General features: G+C 42.5%; 1 protein-coding gene across 1 annotated transcript in view; it reads left to right on the plus strand.

Annotated features, from left to right (window-relative positions):
• The window catches only part of FBLIM1 (filamin binding LIM protein 1), a 38,320-nt gene that overhangs the window by 6,685 nt on the left and 12,134 nt on the right, over positions 1-19,501 (plus strand). The window contains exons 2-6 of the mRNA XM_044668687.1: positions 424-696; positions 7,129-7,316; positions 9,633-9,750; positions 11,538-11,707; positions 15,195-15,373. Coding sequence (XP_044524622.1) covers positions 453-696; positions 7,129-7,316; positions 9,633-9,750; positions 11,538-11,707; positions 15,195-15,373 — 899 coding nt within the window. The 5' untranslated portion in view covers positions 424-452. The remainder of the gene's footprint in view (positions 1-423; positions 697-7,128; positions 7,317-9,632; positions 9,751-11,537; positions 11,708-15,194; positions 15,374-19,501) is intronic.

A 19,501-nucleotide genomic window follows, 5' to 3' on the forward strand; every position in this document is an offset into this window, starting at 1 on the left:
GAAGGAAGGAGGGAGGGAAGGAAAGAAGGAAAGAAGGAAGGAAAAGATGAAGGAAGGAAGGAAGGAGGGAGGGAAGGAAGGAAAGAAGGAAGCAAGGAAGGAAGAAAGGAAAGAAGGAAGAAGGAAAGGAGAGAAGAAGGAAGGAATTATGCATTTATTAAGCACCTACTGTGTTCCAGACACTGTGGTTAAGTGCTTTCCAAACATTCTTTAATTTGGTCCTCATCACCACCCTGATCATTTAAGGTTGGTGCTTGAAAGCCAGGATCAGGAGTTTCTGCCTTCTCCCAAGGTAAAAGGGAGCCAGGGAAGATTTCTAAGCAGAGGGGTATCATGATCATACAGGTGTGATAGGAAGAGTTGGGCAGTGGGAAGAACTGAGAGCACAAACAGGCTCTTCCCTACATCTTCTCTTTGCTTTAGCCCTCTTCTGAGAGAAAAGCCAGAAGGAGATGATGGCTACCAAGCCAGAGAAGAGGATGGCCTCCTCCATCTTCATCACCCTGACTCCCCCTCGCCGGGACACAGCAATGGTGGATGAGGTGAGACAGGCAGCCTGTGCGAGTCGGGCCAGTCGGGCCCGGGAACCTCCCTTGTCCAAGAAGCCTCCCAGCGATTTTCCAGTGGGCAAACAGGACTCAAGGGTGCCCAGCATTCCCACAGCACTGCCCCCACCTGTTCTTCTACCTAATGGAGGTAAGACTGAAAACTGGGGCAGGGGAACCTTGGGCAAAGAAGCACGTAGACTTGGCCAGAGAAGGGGCATGGCACTAAAGGCTAGAGGGCATCTTAACGGGCATCTTAGAGCTTATCAATCAGTAGTGCAATTAGCAGACATTTAGTAGGTACCATGGGACTGAGGAAATAGGTCCAGCATTCTAAACCCACCATGTCACCAGCTACCTTGCTGTGCAAGATGCTAGAGAAACAAAGACAAAACACAGAGGAAACAGTCCTTGTCCTCAAGGAGTTTCTATTCTGCTGAAGGTTGTCTTCACTTAAAATTGTTGGGTCATTTGTGATTTCAAAAAATTTTCATCTTAAATACCAAAAAGGCAATTTGGGGGGAGCATTTAGTAGCTCTATGAATAAAGCAGAACACAAAACTGCAAGTGACTGTCTCTTACTACTTGCTCTTAGAAAAGGCACAGAATATATTTCACCTGTTTTCCTCAAAACTCCCACCCCCACTTCCTTCCAAATTTTCTTCTGTTCCCTTTTGTCTATTTACTAAAATGTTTCAGTGAAGTTTTATTCATGTCTTTTGTTTTTATATCACAGTTCTTTAGAGGGTATACACCTTCCCCCCTAAGTAGTTTTCTAGTCCCTTCTCCAGCTCATTTTGCAGATGAGGAAACTGAGGCTAACAGGGTGAAGTGACTTGCCCAAGGTCACACAGCTAGTAAGTGTCTGAGACCAGATTTGAATTCGGAAAGATGAGTCATCTCTATCTACTTTTCCACCTACCTGCTCCAACAACCACCACCACCACCCTTTCCTTTGTAAGAAAACACAATTAGGTAAAATCAGAGCTGTGTCCATCTCATAACAGAGGCAACCTTCATCCCCATCATCCCCCACTTTGCCAGTTTAGGATGGTAAGGAAAGTAATAAGCATTTATTTTTTAATTCATAATTATTTATTAAATAATGAAAGCAGATTGGGGAAAGCAAAGGCACATTATCACATGGCTGGTTGACTAACTAATCTGAGCTCACCACTCACCATATGCCTCCTGTTCACTCCTGTGGCTCCTAGCAAAGAGGTGGCAAACTTCCTGTTACAAGCATTTATTAAGCACCTACTATGTGCCAAACACTACAATGAGTGCTTTAGAAATATAACACTATTTATATAGCTACTATTTATATAGCATTTACTATGTGCCAGGCACAGTGCTAAATGGTTTATTAAAAACAAAAGAAAAGGGGGCAGCTGGGTAGCTCAGTGGATTGAGAGCCAGGCTTAGAGACGGGAGGTCCTAGGTTCAAATCTGGCCTCAGACACTTCCCAGCTGTGTGACCCTGGGCAAGTCACTTGACCCCCATTGCCCACCCTTACCACTCTTCCACCAAGGAGCCAATACACAAAAAGTTATGGGTTTAAAAAAAAAAAAAAGACTCATCTTCCTGAGTTCAAATTTAGCCTCAGACACTTCTTAGTTGTGTGATCCTGGGCAAGTCACTTAATCCTGTTTGCCTCAGTTTCCTCAACTGTAAAATGACCTGGAGAAGGAAATAGTAAACCACTGCAGCATCTTTGCCAAGAAAACCCCAAATGAAGTCATGGAGAGTCAGACACAACTGAACAACATGACTGTGTCTAGATGGGTCCTCACCAACTCTTGAATTCCATTATTCTTGGATATTCCCCCCTCCCAGGGTGTTGGAGACATCCATCAGGTGACTTCTCTCTCCTCATTCTAGAAAAGGCTAAGTCGAAGTGAGGGGGTCCAGTTTGGAAGAACCAAGGAGAAATAATCTGGAAATAGGGCAGCTGGGTAATACAGTGAATAGAGTGTTAGGCTTGAAGCCTGGAAGACCTGAATTCAAATCCAGCCTGAGCCACTTACTAGTTGTGTGACCCTAGGGAAGTCACTTAACCCTGTTTGCCTCAAAAAGAAAGAAAGAGTCTGGCACTGAGATGGGAACATAGCATAACAGCTGGGAGAAAGACAGGGAGAATAGTTTGGCAAAGACTTTCTTGAGAGAGCAGCTGCTCCCTGGCTTTCCTCGGGACCCCTGGGCAGGCAGTCTTCTCCCTTCTGGCTCTCCTGTCCCCCCGCAGGATCTCTGAGCCCAGCCTGAGCAGCTGTCGAAACCCACAGACACCAGAGCGGAAAATGCCTGTGATGGAGCCAGGAGCTGCAGCTGGGGGAAGAGGAGGTCTGGAGGACAGATTCTCCTGTCCTCAGAGTCCCAGCTTGGGGAGGTGCTAAGTGGTGTGTGTGTGTGTGTGTGTGTGTGTGTGTGTGTGTGTGTGTGTGTGTGTTTGTGTGTTGTGGTGATTAAAAGTATCCCAAGAGACTGATTTTCCTTAATTTAAAAATAATTTATTGGGGCAGCTGGGTAGCTCAGTGGATTGAGAGTCAGGCCTAGAGATGGGAGGTCCTAAGTTCAAATCCGGCCTCAGATACTTCCCAGCTGTGTGACCCTGGGCAAGTCACTTGACCCCCATTGCCCACCTTTACCACTCTTCCACCTACGAGCCAATACACAGAAGTTAAGGGTTTAAAAAAATAATAATTTATTAATGGATGTTCAGGACATCCTACCTGTGGTCAAATGACTCTCAACCATCACAAGACCCACAGAAACTCCTGGGCCAGCTCCCTGGGTACTTTTCGGGAAGCCTAATATCCAACCCATCCCTTGAACATCCTGAGCCATCCCTAATGAAGACGGGGTCCATCAGACCCTCAGGCCTTCTCCAAATGGACAGGGGGAGTTCTGCACCTGAAAAAGCCTTCTCCCTTTCCTTCACTGACCAAACACTGTTAGAAAGGAAGCCATTCATTGGGATTCCCAAGGAAAAGGAAATGGAAAAAGCAGCAGCCACAGGAATACACCGTAATTCTCCCTAATATTTAGGAATGAATACAGTATAAGAGAGAGAAATTCTCATGATGTGTGGTATGTACGCGGGCATGTGTGGGTCACTATGTTTGTCCCCGGCAGCCCCTTGGGGAAATCAGACAGGGGCTTCGAAGGCTCCAGCCCCATCCCCATCCCTCTCCTCTGGAGCCAGAATAATTTGCCCGTAGAGAGTGCTTGAAGGTTTCCAAAATACTTTGGATGGCTCTTGTTTGATTGTTGCTACAACCTTATGAGATAAGGAGTGAACTATTCTGATCCCCCTTTTACAACTGAGACAACTGAGGCTTAGAACATAAAGGACTTGACCATAGTCACAACTTGCTAGTAAAAGTGTTCTATGCAGAGTTTGAATGGAGGTGGCACAGTGGATGGAGCACTAGGCTTAGAATGATCTTCTTAAATTCAAATTCAGCCCCAGACACTTTCCTAGCAGTGTGACCCTGAGTGAGTCATTTAATCTTGTTTGCCTCAGTTTCCTCATCTACAGAAATGAGCTGGAAAAGAAAATGGCAAACCTTTTTGGAGGGAAAGGGGTATTTTCTCCCCACCCCCAAATCCTTACCTTCTGTCTTAGTATCAGTTCTAAGACAGAAGAGCAGTAAGGGGTAGGCAATTGGGGCTAAGTGACTTGCCCAGGGTCACACAGCTAGGAAGTATCTGAGGCCAAATTTGAGCCCAGATCCTCCTGACTCCAGATCTGGTCCTCTAATCCACTACACCACCTAGCTGCCTCCATTCTAGTACCTTTGCCAAAAAAAAAAAAAAACAACCCACATGAGGCCATCATGAGTCAGTGTTGACTAAATGACAGCTCTCAGTTCCAAATCAAGTCCTCTTTTTCTGTGATACTTAGTAAGCATAATGCATCCATTTAGCCATTTAGTCTGTGAACCCATTTTGAATAATAATAATAACAATAATATTTCTGTAGCACTTCAAGGTCTGCAAAATGCTGTACATTTGAACCATATAAGTCATGAGAGGAAGGTGGGATTATTATCATCTTGATTTTACAAATGGGGAAGTTGAGGTAAATAGATCATACCCAGGTCACATAGCTAGTAAGTGTCTGAGGCTATATTTGAACTCAGGTCTTCCTGATTCCAAACCTGGTCCTCCGTACACTATGGCACCATCTAGAGAGGTGATGGCAAACCTATGGCACGTACATCAGCACTGACACACGCAGCCATTTTCGATGACACGTGGCCGCACACAGAGAAGCGTGGGGCTGCATGCCGAGGATGAAACATTTGGTGTAGTGTAGTGTAGACACTGTGTACTACAGATGACAATTCTACCTCTATTAATTGACCTTTTTTTTTTTGGTTTATTAAATACAGTTATATATTACAATTATACATTTTTGTTATTTAAACTATAAATATTACCAAATTATGGTTTTTTCTTGAAGTGACACACCACCTGAGTTATGCTCGGTTTTTTGGTGAATTTTGACACACCAAGCTCAAAAGGTTGCCCATCACTGATCTAGAGGCTCAGAGACCTGATGCAGAGAGGTTCATTTGGAGGCTTATAGAATAGTTTTGAGGGGCAGCTGGGTAGCTCAGTGGATTGAGAGTCAGGCCTAGAGATGGGAGGTCCTGGGTTCAAATCTGACCTCAGACACTTCCCAGCTGTGTGACCCTGGGCAAGTCACTTGGCCCCCATTGCCTACCCTTACCACTCTTCTGCCTTGGAGCCAATACACAGAAGTTAAGGGTTTAAAAAAAAAAAAAGAATAGTTTTGAAATTCCTTTCCCTACCCTTCATTCAAAGCCAGATTATTTTGCCTAGAAGGAGATTGAGCAATTTAGCTGCATAACCCTGGTCAAATCCCTTCTTCTTTCTGGGCCTCAGTTTCTTCATCTGTAAAGTGAGGCCCATGGACTAGGTGTTCTCTAAGGTCTCATTTCCGACTCCAAATTCAATGATCCGCTATAGTGAAGAAGTCGATGGCTCTCAAGTCAGAGAAGACCTGGGTTCCAGACCCATCTCTAATGCTTACTGCTTAGGTGACCTTAGACAAATACATTACCTCCCTGGAGCCTCAGTTTCCTCATCTGTAAAATGAGAGGAGGTTCCTAAATCTGTGATCCTATAAACTGACTGGGAATTCCTAGTAGGGGAGAGGATTTGGGAGAGGAGCTGGGCTGTGTAGTGGTGACATTCCTAGTGATGTCATAAAAACGGAGGTAGAACTTGGGAGCCAGCTCCTGCCTTCCCTCCAAGGCCCCTAAATCAGGGCAGCTCATGAGACAAAAAGCCCTGTGCCCCTTTGGGACAGCCTGACCCTGCTTTGAGACTGGCACTAACCCAAGCCCCAGGGTTAATAGCAGAAGTCTGCCTGGGTGGCTCCCTCCACGCCAGCTCCCTGATTTCTCAGTACATCCCATCTGTCAGGCTTAGGAGTTAAAACTAGTGATCCATTCACCCGCTGGCATTTGTTCCCACAGCAATTATCCACCATTGTTGTGGCAACCTGGCAGATGCTGGGCGTGTGGTTGTGGGGATGGCTCCCTGGTGTTAATTACACCGGCATAATTGTTAGCAAACAAAAGAAGGAGGTTGAGAATTGCTGCTGGCTGACCACTAACTTAATCCTGCTCATCCTTCTCCATCCCCCTATTCTCCGAGCCTCAGAAGAACTGAAGAGACACAGCAATGACTGAGAGGCAGGATTTCAAGGGGCCACTGCCTCCCCTCTTCAGTTTTCAGATACCACCAAGATTTTGGGTAATCCTGGGCAAGTGCTCTGAGCCTTGGTTTCCTCCTTTGTGAAATGATCTCTATGGGCCCTCCTAACTCTAACATTCTCTGTTCCGATGTTCCTCCCAGCTCTGACATTTTCTGTTCTAAGATCTTTTCTAGCTATGACATTCTATGTTCTAAGGTTCCTCCCAGCTCTGATATCCTGTGTTCTTAGGATCCTCCCAGCTCTGACATTCTCTGTTCTAAGATTTCTCCCAGCTTTGACATTTTGGGTTCTAAGAGTCCTCCCAACTCTGACATTCTCTGTTCTAAGATCTTTTCTAGCTATGACATTCTATGTTCTAAGAGTCCTCCCAACTCTGACATTCTCTGTTCTAAGATCTTTTCTAGCTATGACATTCTATGTTCTAAGGTTCCTCCCAGCTCTGATATCCAGTGTTCTAAGGGTCCTCCAAGCTCTGATATCCAGTGTTCTAAGGGTCCTCCAAGCTCTGACATTCTCTGTTCTGAGATCTTTTCTAGCTATGACATTCTCTGTTCTAAGATCTTTTCTAGATATGGCATTCTGTGTTCTGAAATGGCATTATCTCTTCAGAGATTAGCTGTTCAGAGGGCAGGACTCTAAGAAGATTGGATTTGGGGAGTAGAATTTTATGGGAAAGACAAAGAGGTCTGAGGGCTGAGTGCTGCCAGAACCAAGGTAGGTCTTGATGGCATGAGAGAGTATCCAAGACAAATGGTACCTTCTTCCTGATTTCACCAGAAGTTCCCATCCTGTTCTCCATCTTGTCTTCATCTTGTTCTTCCTTCTATTTGCAGGGTCCTCCCTCCCTCCTCCAGTCCCAGATCCTGAGGACAACTTCCCTGACCTGGATCTCCTCCCACCACCACCACCCCCTCCAGCCTTCTTGCTCCCACCAGATGAGGACTGCCTGGCCCAGGATGGGGATTCACTCTCAGAAGATCTCCAGCAGTTGCATGTAGCCCCTCCCCCTCCCCCACCACAGGTACTGGTTCTCGCAGCCCCCAAAAAAGTATAGCAGCCTCTCTGCCTCCCTTTTAGCCTTATTGGGGAATGGGCAATGCTGGGCAGAGGCCTAGAAAGAGAAGAGGGAAACTTGGCCTTGGAGACTATTAGAGCCATTCCTTAACCTCTAGGAAGCACCTACTGCATCGCAAATGGAAGAAGATATATTTATAAAGACCCCAAAGAAGGGGAGTCCATGCTCTTCCTCTTCATTCTTTCCAATATCTAATAATAGTAATAGTCACAACAGACATAATGATAATAGTAGTAATAAGAATCATAATGATGATGACAGATAGCTCACATTCCCTGAGCATTTTCTGCTAACCAAGCAGTGTCTAGCCTTATTTTATTTCTTATACTTAATTAAGTATATTACTTATACTTAAAATAGCCCAGTAAAGGTGGTGCTGGTACAAATATTTTTATCCCCATTTAACAGATGAAGAAACTGAGGCCAAGACATGAAATTACTTGCCCACATAGTTCATAAGTATAAATTGTGACTCAAACTTACTTGTATCTTTTGTTCAGACCTCTTTCCATTATACAACAACCCTAGTTATTTGGAAGACGTTCCTTCTATCTTCCCTGAATCTCTTGTGCAAAAGAGGAACCCTCTGTTTCTTAATCTGCAAATAAGGTGGTTGTAAAAAAAAAAAAAAAAAAAAAAAAAAAAAGATTTTTAAGAGACCTTCCTAGTTCTCACATTTGCCATTCTTAGGTCCCTCCCAGCTCTAACATTCTCTGTTGGTCCTCCTCAACTCTACCTGTCTCTTTTTCAAGGCCCCTCTCTTTTCTGACATTCTGTGTTCTAAGGCCTCTCCCAGCTCAAATATTCTGTATTCTTAGGACACTTCCAGCTCTGACATTCCCAGTTCTAAAGCGCCTCTCAGCTCTGCCCCTTTTTTTTTTAAATTTTAAACTTTTATTAATATTCATTTTTAACATGGTTACATGATTCATGCTCCTACTTTCCCCTTCACCCCCCACATTCCCCTCACCCTTGGCCGACACACATTTCCACTGGTTTTATCATGTGTCCTTGATCAAGACCTATTTCCAAATTGTTGGTAGTTGCATTGGTGTGGTAGTTGTGAGTTCACGTCCTCAATCATGTCAGCTCTGCCCCTTTTTGTTCTATGTAATCTTTTTGGTCATAGATTCCCTGGACAATACAGTGAAACCTATGGCCTGTTTCCAAAATAATGTTTTAGTTATGGGATTTAAATTCATAAATGAAAAAATGACAATAAATTTCATTTTTAAAAATATGATTTTTTCCCCATCCAAGTTCTGGACTCTTTTTATCATTCTATAACAACCCTCACCTTTGGACCCTTTAGAACCTCTCTTCAAAGATCTCTTCCAGCTCTGATGTTGTGCTCAGAGGCCTCCTAAAACTCTCTTTAAATTATTTGAAAAGGAATGAGCCTTGTCCTGCTTGGCCTCAGAGAGCATAACGGAGCCATGGGAAGAAGCTGGGAAGAGAGTAATTTAGGCGTGATGCCAGGAAACTCTTCCTCCTGATAGAGCTGCTCCAAAGTGGAATCATCTGCCTCCATGGAGAGCAGGATCCCCCTCACCGAAGGTCTACAGGCTAAGCCTGGATGACCTCTGGTCAGTAATATTGGCCTAGCTGGTTGCTGGCTCCCTTTCCAAGTCTGAAATTCTGTAATTTGAACATTCTCTGCCTGTCGGTCCCTTCCAGCTCTGACTGCTTGTTCTGTGATATTACAAAATCCATTTCTCTTGCTTTATCCTCAGTGGAGAGACAAACCTGGTTTCCCAGCCATCCTATGATAACCAAAACACTTTTGTTTGTTCATAGGCTGGTGGGGACTGAGGAATGGAATGGGGAGAAGTGCCCACTTGTCTACTGAGGCGGGCTAAAGCCAAAGACCAAAGGCCAAGGGCTCAGGGGAAAGCAAGATCTTGAGCAATTTCTTGGGAACTAGGAGTAATCTATCATCTGTGATATTATGGGAAGAGCCTGGGGCTGAGAGCAAGGAGACCTGGGGTCTAGTACTGGTTCTGTCCCTAACTTGCCCTATGACTCCCGGCCCCCACCAGGGTCTCTGTTTCCCCATCTATAAAATGGAGCATCTATAAAATATAAATTTCCTTCTCTGTGATGAAAGCCGTACTATAATGTATGTGCTTTGTCTTTGTCAAGAGCTCTGCAAAGATGGGAAGACGGTTAAAGCAGTGCATAAAAGTGTTTCCTGGTATCAGAGCTGAGTATCTGCTCTCACTGGTACCCATGGGGATTTTTTCCTTTTTGTCTCTATTACAGGTCCTAACTGAGCCCCACCAACTCAAGCCTAAACCCAATCACTTCAAGGGAGTAGAGGAAGAGCTGCCACCACCTCCTGAAGAGTCAGATGGCATCCCAGAAAGGGAGGAGTCCACAGGTATCCCCATGGGTAGAGGGCAGGGGTGATGGTCCTCCTAGTCAAGGCCCAAAGAGTTTCCTGCTCCCTTCTGGGACAACTAGAGATACTGAAAATAAGGAGAAGCTTGGAGAGTAGAAAGGAAGTTAATTGTTACCTCTCCATGTTGGCTACAGTGTGATACAGAGTTCTGAAGAGCACTTCTGCTTCCTAGCACTGTGAAGGACAAGTTAGGAGAATTAGATTCCATTCTGTCTTTTCTACTGACAAGACACATAACCTTGAGCAAAATCCCTTCCTCTCCCTGGGTTTCAGTTTTATCTTTTGAAAAAAAAAAAAAGGAGGGGTTGTTTTAGGTAATACCCAGAGTCCTTTCCGGCTCTGGCATTCTTTGTTCTAAGGCTCCTTCCAGCTTTGACATTCTCTGTTCTAAGATCTTTTCTAGCTCTGACATTCTGGATTCTAAGGTTTCTCCCAACTCTGACATTCTCTGTTCTAAGGTCCCCTTCACCTCAACCATTCCTCTGGGTTCTCTTTCTAACAAATCTTCTTCAAATCTGGGAAAGTATATGACACTGTCCCCTAAAAAAAAGTACAAGGTAGCCCTCAATCAAGAAAGCGTTGAGCCTCTAGCTGCATTTCTAAGACCTAGACCCAAGTGAGACCATAGCCATTATCTGGTCCAACTCCATTTTCTAGAGAAGGAGCCTGAAGCCCAAACAGAAGAGACTTGCCCAAGGTCCCACACTAGTAGCAGTGCTGGGATTTGAAGCCACATCTCCTGACTGAGCTCAGGGGTCTTTTTACTGGACCACACAGTGTTCTCTCTCTGTCTCTCCACATTAGTGGGTCTCTCTTAATGATTATTCATTCTTTGAACCCACAAAGCACCACTACAATGTGAATTGTTCTTACCAAAGAGCATCTTTTTTTCCTATACTGAGAGCAATGTCAGGTTCTCTGCACCTTCTTTTTTTTTAATTTAATTCCATTTTTTTTCTATGGTTACATGATTCTTGTTGTCTCCCACCCCTCTTCCCTCTCCACTCCCAGAGGTGACAAGCAATTCCATTGGGTTATACATGTTATCACTAGATACCTATTTCTGTATTATTCATTTTTGTAATAGAGTGATCTTTTACAACCCAAACCCCAAATCCTATACCCATACAAATAAGTGATCAATCATATGTTTTTCTTCTGTGTTTGTACTCCACAGTTCTTTCTCTAGATGTGGACAGCATTCTTTCTTTTAAGTCCCTCAGGGTTGCCCTGTATCATTGTGTTGCTATTAGTAGCAAAGTTGATTACATTTGATCATTCCACAATGTTTCATTTTCTGTGTACAAAATTCTCCTGGTTCTGCTCCTTTCACTCTACATCAATTCCTGGAGGTCTTTCCAGTTCACATGGAATTCCTCCAGTTCTTTATTCCTTTAGGCACAATAGTATTCCATCACCATCATATACCACAACATGTTCAGCCATTCCCCAATTGAAGGGCATCCCCTCATTTTCCAATATTTTGCCAACACAAAGAGCGTGGCTATGAACATTTTTGTACAACCCTTTTTTTTATCATCTCTTTGGGGTACAAACCTGGTAGTGGTATGGCTGGATCAAAGGGCAGGCATTCTTTTAAAACCCTTTGGTCATAATTCCAAATTGCCTTCCAGAATGGTTGGATCAATTCACAACTCCACCAGAAATGCATTAGTGTCCCAATTTTTCCATATTCTGGTGGGTTGAAAAAGGTTTCGTATTCTGTCAGGATGGGTTCCTGATTCTCAATATATCCCATCCTCCAGACATCTGTGCCTTCTGCCACAAGGTTGTGTCCCCCCGGGAGCTGGCTGTGGAGGCCATGAAGAGACAGTACCATGCTCAATGTTTCACATGCCGGGCCTGCAACAGACAACTGGCAGGCCAGCTTTTCTACCAGAAGGATGGCCGGCCCCTCTGTGAGCCCTGTTATAAGGTAGGTATCCCCTATTCAGCCCTTGGGAGGGCTTCTATAGAAGTGAGGCAGAGGACTCATGGGATCATTACTTTAGAACTGCTAGGGACATTAGAGACTTCTATAAGACTTCAACCCTACCTTTTATACATGGAGAACTCAGGTTCAGAGAAGTTATATAACAGGGGCCAGTTTTCAAACCTAGTTCTTCCAGCCTCAAAATTCTTTCCCCTTCATCACACAGGTCAGATGATGGGGAGGAGGGAAGAAGAAGATTGGAGAACCTACTACCCTAGAGGAACTCAAAGTGAAAGAGCCAGGGAGGGATTGAAAAGGCCCTGAGAAGAGGCTCCATTAAGAAGGAATTTAAGGAACAGCTGGGTGGCTTAGTAGATAGAAAGTCAGGTCTAGAGAAGGGAGGTCTTGGGTTCAAATATGGTCTCAGACATGTGACCCTGGGCAAATCACTTTATCCTAATTGCCTAGCCCTTACTGTTCTTCTGCCTTAGAACCCATACTCAGTATCAATTTTAAGACAGAAGGTAAGGGTTTAAATTTTTTTAAGGCAATATAAGACTGTATTGGCCTAAACTGTGTTCCCAACACCTAGCATCCTTCCAGAAGAGGCTACAGAACCACTTGTCAGTCTCATTGTAGATAAGGATTCCTGTTACACATTAGGGATTTGATTAGATGGTTCCTGAGGGATCATTGAAACCTGAAAGGCTCTGATGGTTTAGAAAATAAGATAGGCCAAAAACAAATGAAAGAAAGGAAGAAAAAAGAAGGAAAGGAAGAAAAGAAAGGAGGGAGAAAGGAAGAAACAGAAAAACAGGAAGGAAGGAAGGAAGGAAGAGAAGGAGGGAGGGAAGGAGGGAGGGAGAGAAAAAGGAAGAGAAGGAAAGGAGAGAGAAAGAAGGAAAGGAAGAAAGAAAGAGATAGGAAGAAAGAGAGAAAGGAAGATAGAAGGCAGGAAGGAAGGAAGAAAAGAGAAAGAAAGGAAGAAAGAAAAAAGAGAGAAAGAGAAGAAGGGAGGGAGGAAGGCAGGGAGAGAGTAAGGAATGGAGGGAAGGAGAGAGAAAGAAGAAAAGGAAGAAAGAAAGAAAGAAAGAAAGAAGGAAAGAAAGAAAGAAAGAGAGAGAGAGAGAGAGAGAGAGAGAGAGAGAGAGAGAGAGAGAGAGAGAGAGAAAAGAAAAGATAAAAATAGGAAGAAATAAAGAGGTGGGGAGAAAGAGATATTCAGATTCTTTGCCTAAAACCATCAAAGAGGATTCAGTCTTTCCCTTGGCCTCCTCCACTCTGTTTTGGTTTGGGTTTGCTATTAGACTGTAAGGTGGTGTAAGTATGTTGGACTTGTAGTAAGGAAGCTCTGAGTTCAACCTTTCCTCAGCTCCTCACTAGCTTTGGGCCTTAACTTCTCTCAATTTCCTCCTCTGTAAAATGAAGCTGATAATGGCTCCTCCTTTGCAGTATATTATTATGAGGAATCAAATGATTTAATCTATGTTTTGTAAGGCCTGGGAGTGGTTTTATTATGGTTCAATGAGCAGAATGGAAAGAGAGGGGGAAAGGAATACATCTGGAGGGTAAGGAAGGGAAAGAAAGATTAGGAAAATTAGCTCACAAAATTATTTTAGTAGATCCCTATTTACTAACAGGCTGCTAGGTGGCACCAGAGTACATACAATGCTGGGCCTGGAGTCAGGAAGACCCAAGTTTTAATCTCAAACATTATGTATGACTGTGGGCAAGTCACTTAACCCTATTTGCCTCAGTTTCCTCATCTGTCAAATGAGCTGGAAAAGGAAATGGCAAACCATTCCAGTATTGTTGCCAAGAAAACCCCAAAATGGGGTCCCGAAGAGTCTGCTGAACAAACAAGCAGACAGCTCTACATACACAGAGGGAAGGATAGGAGAAGCAGCTCATGGAAGCTGGCTAATGAAAGGAAGAATGTGCACATACACACAAAGAGTTGGGTAATACATTTCACTCAACAGAAAAACAGGAGGGAAAGGGGAAAAGTATGGAGGGGAATTAGAGGGAAGGTAGATCCAGGGAAGTCCTAAACAAATCAACCTAAGGAAATAACAAATATAACTATACTTTATTTTTATTTTTTTTATTTTAAACCCTTAACTTCTGTGTATTGGCTCCTTGGTGGAAGAGTGGTAAGGGTGGCCAATATGGGGGTCAAGTATACTTTTTTTTTTTTTTTGAGGCAGCAAAGAATGGGAAACCGAGATGGGACCTATCCATTGGGCAATGCCTTAACAAGTTATAAATAAATATAAATTATATATTACATACATGTAATATATAATATAAATTCAAAAAAGTTCATAAATATGATGGAATCGTATTATACTATAAGGAACAATGAAGGGAATTATTTTATAGAAACCCCTGGAAGACTTGTATGAACCGATTTGGGACAAAGTGAGCAGAACCAGGAATACAATGTATTCAACAATAGCAATATGTAAAAGCAAACAACTTAGAGAGACTTGGAAACTCTGAGCAGTGTGATGACCACCCATGATTCTAGAGGACTCACAATTATTAACATGATACTTATCTCTTGATAGACTCCAAGTATAGACTTTTTTTTTTTGGATATGCACAACATAGATATTTGTTTGGATTGACTATACATATTTGTAACTGTATTGGGGTTTGTTTTCCTTTAGTTGTCAAGTATGGGGGGGCAGGGTTTGAGTATGAGGATAAGAAGGCAGATTTTTGCTCATAAAAAATGAGGGGAAAATGCTTTGTACATCTTAAACACTATATAAATGTTAGCTATTATGATATTTGCCTTTATTGTAGAAAATACAATTTTATAATAATGTCATTCCTCCCTTTCACCATCTGGGGGCCCCCCAAGGATAGACCCAAAATAGTAGCATAGTAAAAAGAGGACTAGATTTGGAGTCATAGAGTCCTGGACTTCAGTCTCTGAATATCTGAAATAATAGGATCAGTAGAGTACCAGGTCTGGAGACAGGAGGACCTGGGTTCAAATTTAATTTTAGACACTTTCTAGCTGTGTGACCCAAGGAAAGGCACTTAACCCTAGTTGCCTAGCTCTTGCTGCTCCTCTGTCTTAGAATGGAGACAGGGAGCAGCTAGATGCCTCAGTGGATTGAGCCAATCCCAGAGACAGGGAGTCCTGGGTTCAAATCTAGCTTCAGACACTTCCTAGCTGTATGACCCTGGACAAGTCACTTGACCCCCATTTGCCTAGCCTTAGCACTCTTCTGCTTTAGAACCAATACATTGTTTTGACAGTAAATACATTTAACATACTGTAAAGATTTAAAAAAGAAAAAAAAAAGATAGGATTAGTTGAGGTTCCTAAATCTAAATTTAATTCCTAAATCTAGCTCTAAATTCTATTATCTTATGACTCCCTGAGTTCTCTTCTCCCCCTTTTTCTCTCTTCTGTCTCTTCAGGGGCAGCCCCCAGCAGGCAGCCCCTCCATCGGCTGTGGCTTTCTTCCCCCAGGACACTCTAGAGAAGTGTGGCCGGTGTCAGGCTGTGGTCCTAGAACACGTCATCCGAGCTCTTGGCCAGACCTTCCACCCAGACTGCTTCACGTGTGTGGTGTGCTCCCGGCGCATTGGGGATGAGAGCTTTGCTTTGGATGACCAGAATGAAGTCTACTGTTTGGATGACTTCTACAGGTAGAGTGTGATGGGGAGACCGAAGGAAGCAAAGAAGAGAAGGCTGGGGAGTGGGAATGGGGAGAGAGGGAGAAGATGTGACCACTGGCTAACAGCCCGCTCTTCTTTCTTCTTAATACATTTTTAAAAACAGCTTTAAAAAATATATATGAATATCTATACATATTTTTATTACTTTTAAAGACTGGGTCTCCTTACCTTACCCAGGCTAGAAATTCAAGGGCTACTCATGGCCCATTTCCACTGCTGATCAGCACAGGACATTGACCTGCAGATTTCTAACCTGGGCTGTTCTGCTCCCAAGGGCTCCCCATGTTGGTACCTGACTTAGTGAGGATGAGGACCTCTGTTTGGCATAGTCCGTAGTAGCTTGAACTCCCAAGCTCAAGAGATCCACCTGCCTTCTCCTCCTCCATAGCAGAGGGATCAGAGGTGTGGGTCACCACGGTCACCCCTTCTTTTTCCATCCTCAATTTCTCTGATGACACCCTTTAGGACAAGATTTTTGGGCACAATTTAGAAAAACTTTAAGTAAATTTAGTACAATTTTAGAACTTACTATAATTTCTAGAAATTCAGTACAAATTTATTACAATTTAGTACAATTTTTAGTAAATTTGGTACAAATTTAGTATAATTTTAGAACAACTTAATATAATTTTTAGTAAATTTAGTACAAATTTATTACAATCTTAGAACAATTTAATACAATTTTTAGTAAATTTAGTACAAACTTATTACAATTTTAGTACAATTTAATATAATTTTTAGTAAATTTAGTACAATTTTAGTACAATTTAGAACAATTTTTAGTAAATTTAGTACAATTTTAGAACAACTTGATATAATTTCTAGAAATTTAGTTCAAATTTAGTACAATTTTAGTACAATTTAATACAATTTTAGTGAATTTAATACAAATTTATTACAATTTTAGTACAATTTAGAACAACTTTTAGTAAATTTAGTACAAATTTAGTACAAATTTAGAACAACTTAATATAATTTCTAGAATTTTAGTACAAATTTATTACAATTTTAGTGCAATTTAATACAATTTTTAGTAAATTTAGTACAATTTTAGTCAAGTTTCTTTAAGAATGAATAGATGAGGGGGCAGCTGGGTGGCTCAGTGGATTGGGAGCCAGGCCTGGAGACGGGAGGTCCTGGGTTCAGGTCCGGCCTCAGACACTTCCCAGCTGTGTGACCCTGGGCAAGTCACTTGACCCCCGTTGCCCACCCTTACCAATCTTCCACCTATGGGTCAACACACAGAAGTTAAAGGGTTTAAAATAAAATTAAAAAAAAAAAGAATGAATAGATGAACAAAGAGCTAACCTCTTTAATGAGAAGAAATTACATTAAGGCAATTTTCGCTCAGGACAAGAAAGATCATCCTAAGAAATTAGAACTAGTTGACAATGAAATGGGCTAACACGTGGTGGAGTAAGCTCCTCCGTATTGAAGGTATTCGAGTAGAAGTTAGATAATTACTTGTTGGGGCTGTTAAAGAGAGGATTCCTATCCAGATAGACAGTTAGACTAGAAAGGCAGGTGGTGTAGTGGAAAGAGCATTTGGTTTGATCCTGGAGGACCTGAGTTTGAATCCTGACTCTGCTTACTTGTTACCTGGGTGACTTTGGCCAAATCACCTGAAGCTCTCTAGGTCTGTTTCCTCATTTATAAAATGAGAGATAGAGGGTGGTGGCGGCCAATTAGATGATCTCTGAGATCTCTTCCTACTCAAAACCTAGACTAGGCAATAAAAATCGAGTGCCATGTGCCAGGCAGGCTCAGGACTCAGGATACAAAAATAAGAAGATAGAAAAGCAGTCCCTGCTCTTAAGGAGAATATATTTTAATGGGGAAAGACAACATGCAAAGGGAAGCTGAGGGGCAGCTAGGTGGCTAGAAATGGGAGGTCCTGGGTTCAGATTTGAACTCAAATACTTCCTAACGGGGGTGACCCTGGGCAAGTCATTGCCTAGCCTTTATTGCTCTTCTGCTTTGGAATCAAAACTTAGCATCAATTTCAAGATGAAAAGTATGGGTTTAAAAGAAAAAGAAAACATTTTCTTTTTTTTTACCTTAGGAGAGAGGAAATGAGGCACAGCACTTGGCATGGTACCTGGCTATGTTGCTTAGTTATTTCAATGATGTCTGACTCTTTGTGACCCTACTTGTGTTGGATTGTTTGTTTGTTTTTTGGCAAGGAATGGTTTTTCATTTCCTTCTTTGATTCATTTGGCAGATGAGGAAACTGAGTCAGAGGTTAAATGACTTGCCCAGGGTCACATAGATTAGTGCCTAAGGTCAGATTTGAACTCAGATCTTCTTGACTCCAGAGCCAGCCCTCTATCCATTGTACCATGTAGATGCCCACCTGGCACACAGCAGGTACTGAGTAAATATTTCATGATTGTTGAAAGATTGAGGTAAGTTTTGGTGGCAGGAAATACCTGGCAGGGAAAGATAGTGGCATCAGACTCAAATAGAAACACATTTCTGCAGGTCGCACATTCATTTAGAAAACCACAAATGAACAGGATCTCTCTTGTCTGTATGTTCATTTTGTTAAGCATTTCCTAATTTTATTTGAATCTAGACCTGGCCTGGTTGGGGAATTTTGAAGCTCTCTTGTGGCCTCCCACCCACAAGTTTGACTCTTCTGGTCTAGAGTGTGGAACACTGCCAGAGCCCCCAGGTTTTTCATCTGTAATAGGAGAAGTTTGGGCTGGATCCAAGCGAGGTTCTGAGTCTTTTTAGGTGTCCTGGGAGAAGCCTATGGACCCTTTCTCAGAGTCATATTTTTAAATGCATCAAAAAAAATACATAACATTACAAAGGAAACTGAATCTATTAAAAATAGTTATCAAAATATATTTAAAAAGCCAAGTTTGTGAACCCCTAGATTAGATGATCTCAGCTCGATGACACAGTGGATACAGTACTGAGTCTGGAGTCAGGAGGACTCATCTTCCTGAGTTCAAATCCAGCCTCAGACCCTTAATAGCTGCGTGACCCTGGACAGGTCACTTCATCCTATCTGCCTCAGTTTCTTCATCTTTCAAATGAGATGGAGAAAGAAATGGCAAACCACTCCAGTAATTTGGCCAAGAAACGCCCAGACAGGGTCACAAAGAGGCTGAGAGGACTGAAATATCTGAGCAAAACAATAAGGTTTCCAAAGTTCTTCTGTCTCCCCCAATCAGAATATGATCTCCTTGAGACCAGGGACTGCCTTTTTCATTTGTACTCTCAGTGTTTTACATAATAATGAGCACTTAATATATAATAATGAATGAGTACTCAATAAATACTTATTCATTCACTCTTTTTCCCTTTTTTAAGCCCTTCTCTTTCACCTTAGATTTAATAGTGTGTATTGGTTCCAAGGCAAAAGAGTGGTAAGGACTAGGCAATGGGGGTTAAAGTGACTTTCCCAGGGTCACACAGCTAGGAAGCTTTTGAGGCCAGATTTGAACCAGGACCTTCTGGCTCTTGAACCTGGCTCTCAATCCACTGAGCCACCCAGCTGCCCCTTTATTCATTTACTCTTATTCTCAAATTCTAAGACCTCAAATTCCCAGATAATTCCCCTTTCCTCTCAAGGAGGAGTGAAGTTCTGAGAGCTTAGAAGGTCTTTGGTTATGAGGTCACCGAACCCCACCATTGGAAAATCAGATCCTTTCCAGCTCTAAAATGCTCTTTTCCTGTAAGGGTGATATATGGTTGGAAGAAGGTACCCTTACAGGAAATAGGGCTAAGGACTGAACAGAGTGATGGTGGCCACTAACTAGCTGTGTGACTACATCCAAAACATTTTTCCTATTTAAGTCTGTTTTCTCCTCTCTTAAGTGGGGATAATATTGGTACTGGATTGTGTTCAGAAAAATTATGCAGAGCTTTTACTCATACCCCAATCTTCTCTGTGATAGAAGGGCCCATCATTCTCTGTAAAGATTTAAATTAATATACAATAACTAAGTATTATATTTTATAAAGTTTATTAATAATAACTAAAGTAAAAAAGCTAGCTAACCAAGCTGTGGTTGTGGGAAAAGAGAAAGAGAGAGAGAGAGAGAGAGAGAGAGAGAGAGAGAGAGAGAGAGAGAGAGAGAGAGAGAG

This window comes from Gracilinanus agilis, chromosome 3 (genome assembly GCF_016433145.1).
Source record: "Gracilinanus agilis isolate LMUSP501 chromosome 3, AgileGrace, whole genome shotgun sequence".
NCBI lineage: Eukaryota > Metazoa > Chordata > Mammalia > Didelphimorphia > Didelphidae > Gracilinanus > Gracilinanus agilis.